The sequence below is a fragment of the Carassius auratus genome, chromosome 22 (assembly GCF_003368295.1).
Source record: "Carassius auratus strain Wakin chromosome 22, ASM336829v1, whole genome shotgun sequence".
Lineage (NCBI taxonomy): Eukaryota > Metazoa > Chordata > Actinopteri > Cypriniformes > Cyprinidae > Carassius > Carassius auratus.
The window spans coordinates 24,034,756-24,053,935 of record NC_039264.1 but is presented as its reverse complement, the minus strand read 5'-3'; the positions used below and the strand labels follow the sequence as shown (position 1 = coordinate 24,053,935).

Genomic DNA, 19,180 nt, shown 5'->3' with positions numbered 1-19,180 from the left:
TTGAGAAAAAAAATGTTATGCATGGTTAGTGAAAAACTAAAAATGTTAAATCACTTGAATAAGGCCATAAAACACATACATAACATTGGTTCCCGGGATTGTTGAGAACTGGAGCTTGTAGCCTAGAATTTTTCTTTCTAAATTATGTGAAAATCATCTTGTTTACTCATTCACAGAAAACAATATATTGATTTAAATTTTCTAAGACACTTTTTGTTGGTAAAAGTCATATGCGAGTAGGCGTCAACTATCATGAATATCATTGTGATTTACACCTGAGAAGACAAAGGCCGCATAATGAGCTGCATAATGAGCCTCTAATTCAACTGTGCCACTGAGGGAGGACTTACAAGAAAGAATGTGAGAAAATAAAAGTATATCATTTTATGTTTGTAGTTTATTAAGAATATATTTAATTATCCCACAACATAATTTAATATCCACTTGGGGGAGCAGTTAAACAGTTTATTAGGGACAATCAAAGCTGACTTTCAAACTAATTTTTAGGCATCCTTACTCCAGTCACACAATCCTTCAGAAATCCTTTTAACAATCTTATTTTCTACCAAAAAAAAAACAAAAAAAAAACATTTATCATCATCATCATCATCATCATTATTATTATTATTAATGTTGAAAAGAGCTGAGAATATTTTTCAGGTTTTTTTAGGGGGAATAAATTGAAAAAACTGCATTGTTTTTACATTTGTTAGAGTTATCTCTATTTGTCACATTTATATTATTTACATCAAGCTTTTGAATGGTATAGTATTGTATACTGTTATTGAAACTTCATAATGTTTCACTTGATTATACATTTAGTCAGGAATTATAGTTTGGAAAAAGTATTTGGAAAAGTCTAACTAGTAAAATGTTTACACGTTATGTGAAAACTAGTACAAATAAATAAAAAGAGACTTACTCATGTTTATGATCTCTGCTGAATAAAGTGCTTCATTCTTTTTTCTGAGGAAATCCATTTCTCAAATCCTCAACCACATCACATCTTTTTGGAGTGATTTATGTCTTATTCCTTTCATCGCGAAGCAAACAGTAAAATAAAATAAAAACTCGAAGAACAGTCTGGCTGCTTTTTCTTCTGTGTGGGTGTATTCAAGCCGCGCGCTTCAGTTTGAATCTGAATAGGGCGTTAAGCGCGGGGGCGTGGTCACATTAGATATAATGAGCTGAGATATGAAAAATAGACATCGCGTTGTTTTCATATGGATTACTTTATCTCAGAATATTTGTTTTCGGCAGCACCTGTTTAGTTTAAAAGTAGACATTTCAGGCTTTCTATAGATATCTCTCTCATATCTCTTCGATGAGTATTCACGGAGTTACAGTTCATTTTAATGACGTGTTTGTACATGACGATCAGCGGAGACAAAGACTGCAGACAGCATACCTTGTTTGTTATCTTTATTTTATAAGTGCACAAAGGTGTTTTGTTATTATGTCTGTATCCAAAAAAAAGTAGACCCTTTACAGATTCGATTGATGTATTGCTCTCATCTGTACGATTAAAACTGAGAGTGTAATTTAAGTTCTTTTCGGGGTTATCCGGAGAAAATTACTCAAAACGCATATATGCGTTAATGGACTATATACTTCTGCTTGTGGTGAAGCTACTTGTGATGAGCTTTGATACTTCATGTGGCTTTCTCTTATACAGTACCATCTTTATTATTATGGTGGTTGTCAGTATTTTCAAGGTACAAAACAGATTTAATTTTGTGTGTTGTTGAATTTACTGGTTTATATTCACATTTTCTTGTTTGTAAATTACAGCTTTATATTGTAAAATTAACAGTTTTTGACGTAAATGTGTTTACAGTTTTCTGTATTTTTACAAAATTATTCTGGCAACCACAGCTGCCAAAAAGTTTTTGTAAAAACAACAATAAATTTTTTACAGTGTACTTATGAAAATGTTAACGATTAAAAAGGGGTTTACATCTGAATTTTCACACACAGACAGATTTATTGGATTTCTTTCATAAATTGCAGGGATTTCTCTTAAATATGAGACACCAAAGTTTCAGGAGTTTAGGACACAGAATAGTACACATGCTTATTCAGGCCTATTTGTGTTTATGTAAATGCTTTATTTTTAAGATTAACTATTTTTTTCTAAGCCATTGTTAGATGCCAGTGTTTTCTATCATTACTATGCAAACATATGTCTTCAGAAACAGTATCATGGAACTATTTCTATGTATTTAACCTCAGAATGAACTCAAAGTAACTCTGGTTTTGTGGTGGCTGTGCTCTTAAATTAAATTACTGTAATCTCAAGTGATGAAGTGATTTATTCAAATGATAAAGGATTTTGAAAGTCTGACAGTAATAATACTGTAAGGTTAACTCTTCTTTGTTTACATGTTTGAAATAATTAACAGTTGAAAACATTAGAAATTTAATAAAAGAATTGAAATAGTTAAGTTACTTAATACATTTTATATAGGGTAACTTGTAATCTGTAACCTATTACATTTCCAAAGTAACTTTCCCAGCACTGCAAATAGGCCAGGGGCCTGTACCATGATGGTGGCTGAACAAACTCAGGATTACAGGATTAGTTTAGAGTTGACAAAACCAAACCAGTCCAATCAGACTTTCTCTTTCAACTCAAGCTTGATCCTGAGTTAATGGAGCAGGGGCCTGTACCATGATAGTAGCTGAACAAATTCAGAGTTGCAGGATTAGTTTTGAGTTGACAAAACCAAACCTCTCCAATCAGGCTTTGTTGGTACCATGATGCTGATCATTAACTTTCTTTGTCAACTCAGGCTTTGATCCTGAGTTTGTGGAGCGTGTGCACATGAATGTGTAACATCACTCGTGAACAGCCAATCACGAGCCTTGAAACACAAAGCAAGTCTGATCTACTTCTCGCGAGAGACCCAGCGAGATTCAAAACTAAAGGTTAAGAGATTGAAGAACATGACCAATTTAAAGGTCAAATGAAACATGAAGGAGGAAAAATAAAATAAATCATCTTGCTCTATCAGGGCAGTCACAATTTAAACTTGTTAACTTAGTTTATACATTTGAAAATATATAGTGATAGAAACTCGAACATGGTCATATTATTATTATTTTTTAAATAGTGCAATCTATTGATACTACAGCTTATTTATATTACATGTGTATATCTGTATACATTATTATTTATCAGAATCAGAATCAGAAAGAGCTTTATTGCCAAGTATGTTTGCGCATACAAGGAATTTGTTTTAGTGACATAAGCTTCCAGTACACAGAGACACCAACACACAGACAAAAAAAAAAAAAAAATTGTAGGCAAATAAATAAGTGTATAAACAATTGTTCTATAAATGATAATGGAATAGGACTGAATAAGATGCAGGGATGTACTAGGATGGAAGGGTAACAAATAAATATAAGGATATTGCACTTTTGTTTGTATAAGCATAAGTGGGGAACATTTAACTGTTCATGAGGTAGATTGCCTGGGGGAAGAAACTGTTCTTGTGCCTTGCTGTTCTGGTATTTGCGGCTCTGAGGCGCCGGCCAGATGGCAAAAGTTCAAAAAAGGGGTGACTTGGATGTGAGGGATCCAGAGTGATTTTATGAGCCCTTTTCCTCACTCTGGATGTATACAGTTCTTGAAGGGTGGGCAGGGGAGCACCAATAATCCTTTCAGCAGTCCGAACAGTTCTCTGTAGTCTTCTGATGTCTGATTTTGTTGCTGAGCCAAACCAGACAGTTATAGAAGTACACAGTACAGACTCAATGACGGCTGAGTAGAACTGTTTCAGCAGCTCCTGTGGCAGGTTAAACTTCCTCAGCTGGCGAAGGAAATACAACCTTTGTTGGGCCTTTTTTACAATGGAGTCAATGTGGGTTTCTCCTGAAGTCCACGATCATCTCCACTGTTTTGAGCGTGTTCAGCTCCAGGTTGTTAAGACTGCACCAGACAGCCAGCTGCTCAACCTCTTGTCTGTAAGCAGACTCATCACCGTCCTGGATGAGGCCGATGACTGTAGTGTCATCTGCAAACTTCAGGAGCTTGACAGAGGGGTCTTTAGAGGTGCAGTCGTTGGTGTAAAGGGAGAAGAGCAGAGGGGAGAGAACACATCCCTGAGGGGCGCCAGTGTTGGTGTTGCAGCTGTTTGACATGAATTTCCCCAGTCTCACTAACTGTTGTCTATCTGTCAGAAAGCTGGTGATCCACCGACAGATAGAGCTAGGAACAGAGAGCTGGGTCAGTTTGGTCTGGAGGGTTGTTGGGATGATGGTGTTGAAAGCCGAACTAAAGTCCACAAACAGGATCCTCACATAAGTCCCTGTTTTGTCCAGATGTTGCAGGATGAAGTGCAATCCTATGTTCATTTCATCATCCACGGACCTGTTTGCTCTGTAAGCAAACTGCAGGGGGTCCAGTAAGGGTCCAGTGATGTCCTTCAGATAACCCAGGACCAGTTTTTCAAACGACTTCATGACGACAGACGTTAGAGCCACAGGTCTGTAGTCATTAAGTCCAGTTATCTTGGGTTTCTTTGGAATGGGGATTATAGTGGAGCGTTTGAAGCAGGAAGGCACTTCACACAACTCCAGGGATCTGTTGAAGATCTGTGAAAAGATGGGGGCCAGCTGGTCAGCACAGATTTTCAGACAGGCTGGTGTAACACCATCTGGGCCTGGTGCTTTTCTTCTTTTGTTCTTCTTGAAGACCTGGCGCACATCATCTTCACAGATTTGAAGAGCAGGAGGTGTGGAATCATTTATTAAATCATTTATTTTAAATAAATGATTTCTAATAACTTTTAACTCAAATTTATTCTGTGTAATAGATAAATAATAATAATAATAATAATAATATGAATCATAATAATTATATAAATCATAAAATTACTCATTAAAGCCAGACTTTATTTTTTATTTTTTATTAATTGTTTTTTAGCATTAGTGACCTTTAATTTGGAGCAAGACAAACTGGGGGAGTGACTTTGTGTCAGACATGTGTCACTTTTTCTCACATCTGATTGGTCCAACTCCCAGAGCAGGTTAGCTGTGGAGTGTAAGTTACTAAGGCAATGAATGCCGCTAAAAGCCAAGCCACTTACGTGGTACCTAAAACCCAGGATTGGTGCAAACTAACCTGAAATTTACCTGGCCAGCCAGCTAATCCAACTTCATGGTACAGGCCCCTGGTGCTTATGAAAGAGTGACATTAGTAATGAACAGCCAATCAGATGCCTTGAAACTGTGATTCACTTCTCCTGAGAGAGTCAGTGCAATCCACTACCAAAAATTAAAAGATTGAACAATATAAAGATTTTAAACACATTACCATGAAAGAAGAAAACTTAAAGAAAACATCTTGCCATATAAGAGCAAGTAAAAGAGATGATAATATTTATAGGTATAAAAACACTAAATCTAAGATCATATGTAGTCATATAGTGCATATTGCATATTACGTTTATATTAATTTAAAATAAAAGCATTATAATTACTATTACACTAAAATAGCTTTTGTAATGGATAAATAATTATATAAATAATATCAAATAATTATAAAAAATAATCACCTTTAAAAATCTGATCATTTTATCTTTAAAAATGTTTTACTATGTTGTGTCCTTTAATTTGGAATAAGAGAAACTGGGGGAGTGGCTTTAGTTTATTGCGTCAGAGATGCGTCACTTTGCTTGAAGCTGATTGGTCAAATTTCGGTTTGAGATCTCTAAACCAGAACATAACCTGCACCAGAGTGGGACTCTGCAGAGCAAAAGTGGGCGTTTATCACCTTGTGGGAGTTTCAAACTGCTGGGTGTTTCTAAATCATGTAATCAAAAGGATCCCCTTCACCCAACCCCACCCCTAAACCTAACATCACTATGACGTCAGCCAATCAGGTAATCATGGTGTAAAAACAACCTGATCTGGTTACTCCCATTACTTTCCTGCAGTGACCTTTACTTGCCCCAGAGCAGGTAGGAGTGTAAGTTACTAAGGCAATGGATGCCGCTAAAAACCAAGCTTTCATGGAACCTAAAACCTAGGATTGGTGCAAACTAAACTGAAACTTATCTAGCTAGCCAGCTAAACCGGCTTCATGGTACAGGCTCCTGGTTCATCTCGTTTATTCTGACTTATTGTCAGTTGTTTTCGTGCAAAATGATCAGAATTACTGAAATAAGCCTGGCTTGTTTGGTAAACTTGTTTTATGAACCAGCCCTCTGGGGCCTGCACCATGATGGTAGCTGAACAAATTCAGAGTTACAGGATTAGTTTGGAGTTGACAAAATCAAACCACTCCAATCTGGCTTTGGTACCATGATGCTGATCATTAACTTTCTTTGTCATCTCAGACTTTGAGTTTGTTAAGCATGTGCACATAAAAGTGCGACTTCACTGACAAACAGCCAATCATGAGCCTTGGTTAAAGGTTTTGCTAAAGGTTGAGAGATCAAAGAATATGATGACTTTAAATGCATTAACAATGGAAAAAAGTACTTGTTCATGAAAGAGGACGAATAAAAGAAATGATCTTGCTTCATCATTTTTAAAGCATTATCTATTGATTCTACAGCTTATTTATATTACATACATCTGAATATATTAACATTCATTCAACATAAATCATTTATAATAATGGTTAAACTAAAATTGTGTGTGTAATGAATAAATAATAATACAAATCATATAATTATATAAATCATATAAAATAACTAATATAAAATTAATTTACTTTAGTACTAGTGACCTTTAATTTGGAGCAAGTTAAACTGGTGGAGTGAAGCCAAACCTCTTTCATGGTACCTAAAATCCAGGATTGGTGCGAACTAATCTGAAACTTCCCTGGCTAGCCAGCTAATCCGGCTTCATGGTACAGGCCCCTGGTTTCGCGGTTTGTTTTGTCAGCAAAGGTGGTTTACTTGTTACTAGAAATTAAGAAAGAATTGACGACAGATAATCTGAAAGCATTTTACTCTACTTGCAGGATGGACTTTAGCATTTTACAGCGTGACTTTAACAAATGTGGTATTTGGGCGAAAAATATAATTTTGCTTTGAATAATCAAAACAATGTTGACATGGTATCTAATTAAATATAACCATAGTGATAAACAGAGCTTTTCCCGTCATTAACCGTTGACCATTTGAACTGCTTCAGTGAACCGAACAGAAGGAGTCGATTCGTCAAGATGAATCGCTTACACAGGAGCTGCTGACTGTTGGGATGAGGCTGCTGCTGCTCTCTGTTGGTCAATCTTCATTAATACACGTCGGAAGAAAGGCTTAGTCAAAAGACTTAATAACAATTTGGTACGTTTTATTAACATAATATAATATAATAATCCCAAAAGTGTTGTTTTCACTGTTGGTTTGTTCCTAAAAAATATGAATTAATGAAAGACAAGAGTAATGTTTAATGAATCTTCAGTGAATTATCCTTTTGTATTAAAGGTAGCAGTGATCATATATATATAATAAATAACAGATATAATTTATTTGTGTGTGTACACATACGGAGTGTTTATAATATAAATATTATTAGGATAATTATTACAAGTATTATATCAGTGTTGATTTTACAGTTTTTCCTGAGCAATCGTTATATAAAATATTTCATACTCACTTCAGGGTTATTATAGTTAACTAAAAATAAAGCCATAAAATATTTGAAATAAAATAAACATGAACTAAAATAATTATAATTTTAAAACATTTACTTATTTTATTCCAGCTAACTGCCAAAGCTTAAACTGAACTTTATGTACTCGGACGACAAAAAATAGATAAAAAAATAATAATGAAGCCACATATAATTTTTTTTTTTAAACACCAGAAAATTACTTATACTTTAACTGAATGAAAACGATAAATACAAAAATAAAAACAAATAATAATAATAATCAAAAATATATATATATATAATAGTATGTGAATATATTTGTATTTATTAAGAAATTTTACATTTTGACAACATGTTTAGTTCTAAATAAATGTGCATATTTTAATTTCACTGATTTAATGCCACTGATGATGCTCTCAGGAGGGGTTGCACGCCAAATGCATCAGGTCTGTTCTTTCCTCAAGAGGGGTTTCCAAACAAACCATCATTAGTCCATGAGACGACATCACCGATACCCAGCGGTCAGTCGGGGAGAATGAAGAGGGGCGGCGGCCGTAATTTGACAGTGAGCTGAGGATGCTCATTAGAGATATGTAGACAGATCCTTCTCCACTACCTAAGAGAGAAATATTGAACAAAAAATATATTTTGTGTGCCAAAATCACTGTAGCTAATCTTAAACATGGCCTAGTTTATGACTGCGATAAAAATACAATCAAATATTAATACAACTTACACTTGGATTCTGTAATGGGGAGTATCTCTTCACAACCTGGCCTTCACGGTTAATAAGGAACTGAAAAGAAAACACAAAAATGTATAGCAAATTAAACTATTTTAATCAAACTAATAATTGCTAAGTATTCATATTTAAAATACAAGATTTAATTCATAATATGTTTTTAATCAGTACAATTCAAAATACACAAACCTTAGTGAAATTCCATTTGATGCCACTATAATGGAATAAAAACAACAGTCAATAGATATTTCAACAGTTTTTAGAGTGCAGCTCTGTTAAAGGCATTGTTTGCCTAAACAATTTAATTTGATGAAAATGTATTCATGCTCAGGCCATCCAAGATTTAGGGAATTTTAGCTTTACATCACTTGCCCACCAATGGATCCATTGCAGTGAATGGTTGCCGTCAGAATGAGAGTCCAGTCCATAATCTAACATCTTGCGAAGCGAAAAGCTTCGTGTTTGTAATAAACAAATCCATCTTTAGAGTGTTGTAACTTTAAACCATCGTTTCTGGCTAAAATTGCAGTCCATAATCCTTAGTAATGCTTCCTCCAGTGAAAAAGTCCATCTCCCGTTGTCCTCTCACCTCAAAGTCCACAGACATATTTGTTTAGAACCGTTTTAAATGGAACTTGATCCGTGCAGATTTCTCTCCTGATTCAGATGAGATGACTTTTTCACTGGAGAATGCGGTATTATGGATAAAGGACTTCTTTTCTCTAACAAACACACAGCTTTTCACACAAGATGTTAATCGATGGACTGGAGTCGGGTGGAAAACTGTGATGTTTTTATCAGCTGTTTAACTCTCATTCTGACGGCACCCATTCACTGGAGAGCATCCCCTGGTGAGCAAGTGACGTTATGCTACATTTCTCCAAATCTTTTCTAATGAACAAATAAACTTATCTACATCTTAGATGGCGTGAGTACCAGCAATTTTTCCTTTAAAGGGACAGTTCACCTAAAAATGAAAATTCTATTATATTTACTTATGCTCACGTCATTCCAAACTTGAATGACTCTCTTTCTTCTGTTGAACATAAAAGAAGATAATTCTGAAGAATGCCGGTAACCAAACAGTTTCTGTTTCTATTACCTATCATTACAGAAACTGTTTGGTTACTAACATTCTTATATAGAATATCTTAAGATATAAGAATATCTTATTTTAAGTTCCACAGAAGACTGAGTAAACATACGTTAAATTTTTGGCTGGATTAACCATTGAATCTATTTAGCCGATATCAAATAAGCATTTATTTCCACAGAATGTACAAATAAACTAAGCTGAATTATCTGGCAACCCACTTTCCAAAGAATCCTTTCCCATTTGGTTGTTCCTTCAGCCACTTCCACAGAGGGTGCGCCGAGTCGCCGTTCACGTCAATCTTACTGAACATATCAAACTGTGCATCGTAAGACTTGGCGAAATCCTTGATTTGGGAATTCGTTCCTGGTTCCTGAACAAAAACGTGTTATTAGGTCACAGTGTTTATTCGTTTTAAGAGCATTAAAAATGTTTTTTGCCCCCATACCTGATGTCCAAACTGGTTGGATGGGAAGGCCAGGATGCTTAAACCCCTCTCAGCGTACTTGGCGTGCATTTCTGCAAACTGAGAGTAGTTTACCGGGGCTTTGCCTCACTTTGAGGCAACATTAGTGATGATGACAACTTTCCCCCTAAAGTGTACAGTAAATTAGATTTTGTGAGAGTTACAAACCGACTGACACTAAAGCAATGCTGCGTCACACAATCATACAGACTGAGGACACTGTAACACACTACAAGACTTATACAGAAAAATGTGAATAAACGAATAAAAAGAATGCGTTTTAAAATAGTCTCAAAGTATGAAACATGTTTGATAATCTCTGATTGGAGAGAATCATAGTCTGTTTTGACATAAAACGTCATAATTATGAGATACTCACAGTTATGAGATTAAAAGTCAACATTCTGAGATAAAGCCATAATTAAGGCACAAATGTTAAACTATGACATGCTAAATTATGAGATTTTAAGTCCTAACTGAGAGCAAAAATCTAATTTATAAAATACTAAGTCATCATTATGAGATAAAAAGTCAAATTTGAGATAATTCTGATTTACATGGTCAAATTATGAGACAAAAAGTCCAAATAAGATAAAATAAATAAGATAGTCACAATTCTGACATATATGGCTGAAATTATGAGACAAAATTACGATAGAATATATAATTACGACATAATTACGACTTTTTGTTATATGTGACATTTTATAAAAAAAAAAAATTTAATAATTAAATTTTTTTCTAATTTTTGTCAATTATAGTCTAGTATGTAATTATTACTTACTTTTTATGCCACTTTTGTCATAATTTTGTCTTTTTATGCCATAAATAACACCTAAAATGTCATCTAGAATATTTTATGACTTTTTATCTCATAATTATGATTCGCTAACATTGTTGTGGAAATCCATATAAATATGTGTCAGACTGCAAGTCCACGGTGATGTTTTTCATACTTGAACAAACAGGTTTTATGACATGCTGATTTCTATCTCTCACTTGTATCTTTCCAGGGAAACTTCGTTGCCGTCTATATCCGTGGCAGTGAACTCATAAATGGATTTGGCTGACTGCCAGTCCTCGAGCTGTGCAGACTGAAAACAAAAACATACTGGTGTTAACAAAAAGGAAAGATTTGAATACATATACAGACGTAAAGAATAAGGACACTGTTAGTAACGCCTTCAAACAAATATTTAGATACAAATCTCTAGATTTAAATAGACACAACTGGAAAAAAAAACATTAAGCTATTCACACATTTTAAATAATAGGCTTCTAACAGCATATCTTACCATTGTCTGCAACAGTAAGGAGAAAACGACAGCGGACCCTAAGAAACGCATGACTGCCTTTCAGTAGTAACTACTGAAACAGCAGACAGTGTATTAGATCAAACCCTCTTAAAGTGCAGAACTCTCCAAAACACTGGAAACCCTGCCTTTATATAGGACTCCAAATAAATATTAACTGGACACCGAGGCTGTTTCTTCCTCATAGGTTGATTTTTTTTTGCTGACTACAGGCTTGAAGCTTGTGTATGTGTGGGGTATTTGACTGTAACTCCTACCGAGGTCAAAGGTCACTGGGTGACGATCTTACACAAGTGATAAAAGCTGATAGCTTGATGTGTGTGTAGGCACTTGGTCCACATACCAGATAAGTCACTGATGCATGCACTATATAAACTGTACTGCTTCTAAACTGGACTAGAATAGCAAACACATGATATTTCATTTGGATATTGATAAGGCATTGCCTTCAGGAATAGATTCATGCCACAAAACATTATGAAATGAAATAATAGGTTATTAACAGATGAAAAATATTTTGATACACACTAATTGCCATAAAATAGTCATGAATATATACCAACTCATAATTCTAAGGAAAAAATTTCAAATTATTAGATGCTAAGTTATAATTATGAGACGAAGGCAATATTAAATTACATAAAAAATTCAGAGTCATAATTACGAGAGAAAGTCAAAATTATTATTATGGCATAAAAGTTAGAAATTTAGATCATTTTGATGAAATGGAGATTATGTGATGCAAGACAAAAGCCAAGTCATTATTTTTTGTCATAAATATGAATGATTTCCCTCACAATTTCAACAATTTAGACATTTAATCTTCATTCTATTTGTTGTCATAATTTAATTTAGTTTTGTATCATAATTTGGCTTTTTAAACCATAATTTCATTTTAATGTCATAATTAGAGGGACATGATGTTCTTTTAGGTAGGCGGGCGTACACGGTGCGAATTCGGATGGTCGGAAGGTCGTATGTCAACGCACACGGCATGAGTGAGTTTATCTGAAAATCGTACGGACGACATGATATACGACACGATTTTACAACCTGCGAATTCCAGAAGCAATCGCACGAAGTTGACAGACGCGTTCGACTTGAAGCAGCGCTGCACGCACAGAAGGATCACTGTATGACATTACCGCGAGAGCTATATGAGAGCACACATATCCAATGCATTCGAATCGCTCTCGCGGTACTTTGATGTCATACAGGTGATCATTCTGTGCGTGCAGCGGTGCCTCAAGTGGAACGCGCCTAATATAACTGCTCTCCCTCTCTCATAACTGCAAATAAAATATTGATACGAGCCTTGACTGTTTCCTACACGTACAGGTTATTTTTCAGCAATAGGAAACCGGGACGTTTGGTTACCCTGTGTGTGTGTTCTTGTAGGCCTATATGGTTTATAAATATCTGAAATAGGTATTAAAATGTAAACATGGTTTATGAGGACAATTACTGTGCTCTCGTAAACCAAATGGCTTTAAAAAATACTATACGGTGTTTAATAGAAATTTTAAACATGCATTTTTCGTGATGGATAGAGGTAGTGTATGGGGATATACAGTATAGAATATCGTTACGTCTATGGAGAGTCCCTGTAAACTACACATGCGTGTGTGAGAGAGCGAGCGAGAGAGAACTAAAAAGGCATTGGAATACGTTGCTAGAAACATCATACAGCGCTCGCTGTTCCTGACAGACTTCAGCTGCCGTCTTCGTCTTTCTTCTTCTGTGGTTTTCCTAGTTCGTGATTGGTCAACTTCAGATAAATCAACAAATCGGCTCGTTCAACCGCACAAATGGCACGAATTCAAACCGATAGCTCACGAACTTTTTAGACATGTTTAAAAATGATCGGGAGGTCGGGAAGTGCTCGTAAGCCACTCTGCTCGGCTCGTAATTCATCGCAAATGATACGAGCCGCGACCATACGAGAATACGCGATTTCCACACGATTGAAAAAAATCGCATGCGAACTCGTACGCCCGCCTTAACATGGAATGTAATAGTATTTATTTCATATATCAAAAAACCATTAATAGTACAATTTTATTCGTGATCCTTTTGTAAAATACACTTTTCAAAGAAAAAAAATATATTACTAAGCAGATGTTATGAAACAAAATTTCTTCTAATGTATGCAACAACAACAATATATATATATATATATATATAGTTATTACATTAGATTATTATTATTATTATTGTTGTTGCGCATTAAGACACAAAGACTAAAGACCAGAGACCTAAATACACCGAAACTCGACCTCTCATGTAGCACAATAGGACTGATTGTGTAAACTGATGATAAAACATTTGCAAAAAACCCCTTAATTATGCAGCACATAACTTCACATGTGTCCAGATTACTTAACACGGTTCAGATTTGCAAGTCAAAGTTACAGAAGTATTTGACTTTACAATACATATCACAAATGATCCCACTGCTCGATAAAGCCCCGAACAGCAAAACACGATGGACAAAGGCCATTTTTGTGATCTTCTCGCTTTGCAAAGTCCAGCACACTTCCATTGAGTCGGTTCTTCTCAGTGAATCAGTTGAACCGGTATACACAGAGCGATTCGTTCACGAAGTGAAGTAAACACCACGATTCGCAATGACAACCGAAATTACAATAAACTATCATATATTAATAAAACGTATATGTGCCTTCATACTTTATCTGAAGGTTTTAAATAATTGTATATGTTCTAAATATAAACACTAGTTTGCTCTATTCTTTTTATATTCTATCTGTTTTCTTTTTATTTATTATATTATTTAAAAGACCTTGCTACGTGTAGGCTACTGTGTTTAAGCAAACTGAGACTTGTTATAGCACTTATATATCATTGCACTTAGTTGTTTTTGATTGCTTCCACTGTCCTCATTTCTAAGTCGCTTTGGATAAAAGCGTCTGCTAAATGTAAAATGTAATGTAAATATTAGAAGCGACAAATAAATTACTGAATCATTTTGTGAATCGGTTCTTTGACATGAACTGTTCGAAAGAACCAAATTATCTGAAATCACACGCACTTTCTTCCCACATGAAATTCCAGAAATGTTCATATATAACATTTTATTCGTTGAAAGCGTGTAGCAAAAGCTTATACATTTACAAAAACATTAAGTACACGCGGAATGAAAAGTGCGCACTGTGGCGTAACGTCTGACGTCAAATACACGCGCCGTCAGAAACGGGACCCTAACGTGGAGTTTATTGGCTCGAATGAGCGGTCTGTTTTTATCGTAATAATTTCCTCTTTTTAACGAGATATGGATGACGAGGAAGAGACCTACAGACTATGGAAAATTAGAAAAACTATAATGCAGGTATATTAAAGGCCATATATGACTTGACTTGACTTGTTTACATGTCGCGCGGACAGTTGATTGTGATGCTGATTCGGATCCGCACGCGTTTCACGATCTCCTAACACACAGTCCGCATCCAAATAACTGAAAATGCTATTATGTCCTTGTGATATCTATCTTAATCTTTCAGCTGTGTCACGATCGTGGTTATTTGGTGACGCAGGATGAACTGGACCAGACTCTCGAGGAGTTCAGAAGCCAGTTTGGAGACAAACCCAGCGAAGGTCGACCGCGGCGAACCGATCTCACGGTCCTGGTCGCCCACAACGACGACCCCACCGACCAGATGTTCGTGTTCTTCCCCGGTAAGAAGCCCTGCTCGTGTTGAACTCGTCCGTTACAGACCGCCGAGGAGCGCGTGATTGATCAAATCTAACGTGCTCTTGCTTTCAGAGGAACCGAAGGTGGGCATCAAGACCATAAAGATGTATTGCCAGCGTATGCAAGAAGAAAACATCACCAGGGCCATCATTGTAGTCCAGATGGGCATGACGCCCTCCGCCAAACAGGTGACGCAAGCATACACAATTACATTCAGAGCAGCATTGACTGTTATAGCGTTTAAACGAAGTGTTTGTTTTTGAAATCTTAGTCTCTGGTGGACATGGCGCCTAAGTACATACTCGAGCAGTTTCTACAGCAGGAGCTTCTGATCAACATCACCGAGCACGAGGTGAGGAGGCAGTTTCTGATTGGCTGTCAGTGTTTTTACAGTCCAGTCACACCAAAACTGTGTAGACTCCAGATGTAATTATTTGTTTATTTATTTATTTTTACTAGTGGGTGCTGAACACTATAGTTCACTTATGTAAGTGAAGATATTAAAACAAAGTAAACTGTAACATATTATACCAAAAAAGTCTTCATACAGTTTACTACCAGTAATATGGGACCAAAAATTATTCAGACACTTTGACCTGACCATATTTTGCTGTAGTATTTTTCTTTAATTGCTAATTTAGACTTTTTACACCACAGACTGAACAAAATTAAGCATTACTTGGTCATTGATTAACCTAAATTGGTATTATCTCTGTACTTAAATGTAACTAGTTTATCTTATCCATTACATACCTTTCTATCAAAGTTATCTGACATTATCAAGATCAATTTGTTCAGTTTAACTCTTGAGGATTGTCATTTTATTACCCTTTTCTAAACAATAGGCGAATAAACTGTGATAATGTGAGATGTCTGAATAAATTTTGGTTCAACTGTAAATCGGCTAAAAGTAAAATCGGTCAGATTCCAACGTCATCGTCCATCTGTGCTAAAATCATGATAACTTAAGTTTTTGTAATGGTGGTCTATGGTGGTTCAACATTACGACTCCGTCATACGAATGATATTCCTAATTGAAGAACGATTTTACCCCCCTCACCTTATAAAATGATAAAACATTGACAGCCAATCAGAATTCATGCATTTAAAGAGACATACGAAAAAACTGAAGTGTGCTTTTATAATATTGATCTCTTTTAAAGCCCAAAACACACTGCAGGATTTTCGGCTGTCCCAGACGACAAGACTGATATTGTGAAACAATCGTGGCTATTTCTGTGCTCATGGCTGCTGTGTCGTGCAGTGAGAGAGGTTTGAAGATGGCCCGATGGCCCTTGTCACGGTCTTGCAACCAAACACGATTCAGCAGAATCATCGCATACAGGATGTTTGCTGTTACAATCCACGTTTACTGACCAGCCAATAAAAGCGCAACAAACTCAAGCTCTTATCCCTTCCTCTTTCGCCACTTCCAGTTTTTTCAGCACACATAAAAACCACAACTGCTAAAGTGTGATTTATCATGCTCTTATTGTTTACCACCAGTGCATGCTGATGACATTTATTCTTGTATAGTAACGTGTGTTGTCGAGTCGTATGATTTTAATAGGTTTCATCATCACATAGTCTACTTACACATCACTCCCAAATTTATTAGATCCATGTCTCAGTGTGACATGCATTGATCTTACTGGTGCAGTGTCTTGGGCTTTAGGCATTTTAGATTTTTATTGACTTATTTGACCATTTGCACCAAAATGCTAATATTGCACATTAATGTTAATGTAGTTTGCATAATAATTATAATGATAATAATAATAATAATAAGAATAATTTCTTTCAGCTTGTTCCAGAGCACATAGTCATGACTAAAGAGGAAGTGACAGAGTTGCTGGCACGGTAGTATCCTTTGAGATTTGGTTAAAGTTTATACAATGATACTGTTATAGTTTTGTGTGTGTGTTCTTCTTATTTTACTTTTTATTATTAAGTTAAGTGAAAATTAGAAATCTTTCAGTTGGAGGGATTAACACGCATGAAAACGGTCAACATTTACTCTCCCCTCACGTCGTTCTACACCTGTATGAGTTTCTTTCTTCTGTTGAACACAAAAGATGATATTTTGAAGAACTGGTAACCAAACAGTTGACGGTAGCCATTGACTTGCATAGTATCGGGGGGAAAATACTATGTACTGTAAGTGAATGCCTGTGTTCATTTTAGGCAACAAATGTTTTTGTTTTTTTTAATTGAACCCTGATTTATTAGATTCAGTTGTATGGTTTAGTAGTTGGTACTTGAGCCTTAACCAGCCCCTCTCCAGTAAACTAAAGGAAAGCCAGCTTCCCAGAATTCAAGCCGGGGATCCTGTTGCCCGTTACTTTGGCTTAAAGAGAGGCCAGGTAGGAACTCATGTGTATTTACTTCTTATTTTGACTTCTCTAAAGCCCCGTTCACACTGCCGGCGACTTTTTGGTGGTTAGACTCGTGCTGTGAAGACACTTGTGGGCATTTCTACTGCTGCCGCCCTGAGGTTATTGGTTATTGGCTTGACATATCTTTAGAAAATGCAAATCACAAATTATAAATGTTTCCGGTAAAACTAAGATATCATTCTAATATGACTAGGAAGAAGTCATAAAAGTGCTATTCTGTTATTGGAGAGTGTTGTTATATAAACTAAATGATTAACCTAAACTGCTCACTGCATCATATAAGGAACAATTTGAAACAATGCATCATTCAAACTCACTTATACAGCCAACGGTTTCTTTTCAACTCATTTTTTTATATCCATGTATGTGGTTACATTGAAATCACTCAGGAAATCTGTCCTGTCATGAGCGCCATTGAGCTATCGCTCGTAAAATTCACTGCTCATTTGCATCAAGTTGAAGAATTCTCAACTTTTATTGTGTGACTTGCATCGCTCGACATGCACACGTTCCATCGCCAGCTCAAAAATTTAAACTGCATGGGATTCTGTAGCGGTGTGAACGGGACTTTAAAATCTCTAGTTTTAGCATTTGAGTGTTGAAGTAACTAGTGGCACGTTCTTCAGGTTGTTAAGATCATCAGACCGAGTGAAACTGCTGGACGGTACATCACATACAGACTGGTCCAGTAATGCTTAAGGTAGTACTTGTTTATTTGGAGTATTTGTATATCAACAATTAAAAATCCAAGATGCAAATCTGTGATTCAGTGGTAAAGGGATACTCCACCCCCAAAATAAACATTGTCATTATTTAGCAGATGCTTTTATCCAAAGCGACTTATAAATGAGGATAATGGAAGCAATCAAAATCGACAAAAGGGCAATGATACATAAGTGCTATAACAAGTCTCAGTTAGCTTAAACACAGTACACGTAGCAAGAGCTTTTAAATAATATAATAAAACAGATAGAATAGAGCAAGCTAGTGTTAGTCTTTTTTATGAATTGCTTTTGTTAATTGTATAATAAATGAAAAGAAAACCAACAATACAAAAAGATTAGAAAGCTAGTTTTTGCTAGGGTTTGGAACAACATGGGGGTAAATGATTAATGACAAAATGTTCATTTTAGGGTGGAGTATCCCTTTAAGTATCATTACTATATTGTCTTCAGTACATAGTTTTAAATAAGTTTGTGTTTTCTTAATGTTTATGTAGTTTTTTAGTGCCTTCACAACTAATTATATATATATATATATATATATATATATATATATATATATATATATATATATATATATATATATATAAATATTCTGTATTCTTTATTTCCTTAATGTTAACATTAAATGATATTAGTTTCATCTTTTGTTCAACAGATTTGAAACTTTCTCCAACTGCTGAATGTGAATTTTTTTTTTTTACTAATAAATGATTTTGCTATTCTGTCTCCCTGTGTGTCCTCTGTGTTGACATCTTTCCATATAAAAAATGCTTTTAGTTTGGTCCCAAATGAGCTGTGAACACAAGCCTAAAACCTGAAAGTAAAGAAAGCACAAGCACTCACCTTTTTCTTTCTGAAAGCCATTGATGCGGAGAAGAAAGGGAAGGTGACGGACGTGTGTGCAAATACACACGAACACCAAACTCTGAACATCATCCTCATTGGCTAGCATGTTGTCTGATATCATTCCCTTAAATCTGATTTGCATGTAACCATGACATTAGTTTCCATTGGCTGTAAACTGATATTTTTTAAAATCACTAATTTTTTTATTATTAAAAGACAAGTACAAACATAAAATTAACAGAGATATTCTTCAACACTCGGAGTATAAGATTTCATAAG

At 35.5% G+C, this 19,180-nt stretch overlaps 1 protein-coding gene and 1 pseudogene across 2 annotated transcripts; one reads left to right on the top strand and one right to left on the bottom strand.

Annotated features, from left to right (window-relative positions):
• Positions 1-7,966: 7,966 nt before the first annotated feature.
• Positions 7,967-18,936, bottom strand: LOC113040094 (phospholipid hydroperoxide glutathione peroxidase-like; annotated as a pseudogene).
• On the top strand, positions 14,411-18,781 carry LOC113040093 (DNA-directed RNA polymerases I, II, and III subunit RPABC1). Of its 2 annotated transcripts, XM_026198346.1 has the most exons (8): positions 14,411-14,571; positions 14,744-14,918; positions 15,007-15,122; positions 15,206-15,286; positions 16,739-16,797; positions 17,219-17,297; positions 17,957-18,030; positions 18,711-18,781. In XM_026198346.1, exons 1-7 carry the CDS (start codon positions 14,515-14,517, stop codon positions 18,020-18,022), a joined length of 633 nt encoding a protein of 210 aa, XP_026054131.1. In that variant the 5' UTR covers positions 14,411-14,514; the 3' UTR covers positions 18,023-18,030; positions 18,711-18,781. The 2 variants fall into 2 exon arrangements, with proteins under 2 accessions (XP_026054131.1, XP_026054132.1); XM_026198347.1 differs by lacking the exons at positions 16,739-16,797; positions 17,219-17,297; positions 17,957-18,030; positions 18,711-18,781 and adding an exon at positions 16,098-16,160.
• Positions 18,937-19,180: the final 244 nt, after the last annotated feature.

Excerpts from the sequence above, each read along its gene's own strand:
- LOC113040093 (XM_026198346.1), top strand. The coding sequence starts at position 14,515 with ATGGATGACGAGGAAGAGACCTACAGACTATGGAAAATTAGAAAAACT. Across the intron at positions 15,123-15,205 it reads TGACGCCCTCCGCCAAACAG|TCTCTGGTGGACATGGCGCC; the intron begins GTGACGCAAGCA and ends TTGAAATCTTAG. Across the intron at positions 15,287-16,738 it reads TCAACATCACCGAGCACGAG|CTTGTTCCAGAGCACATAGT; the intron begins GTGAGGAGGCAG and ends AATTTCTTTCAG.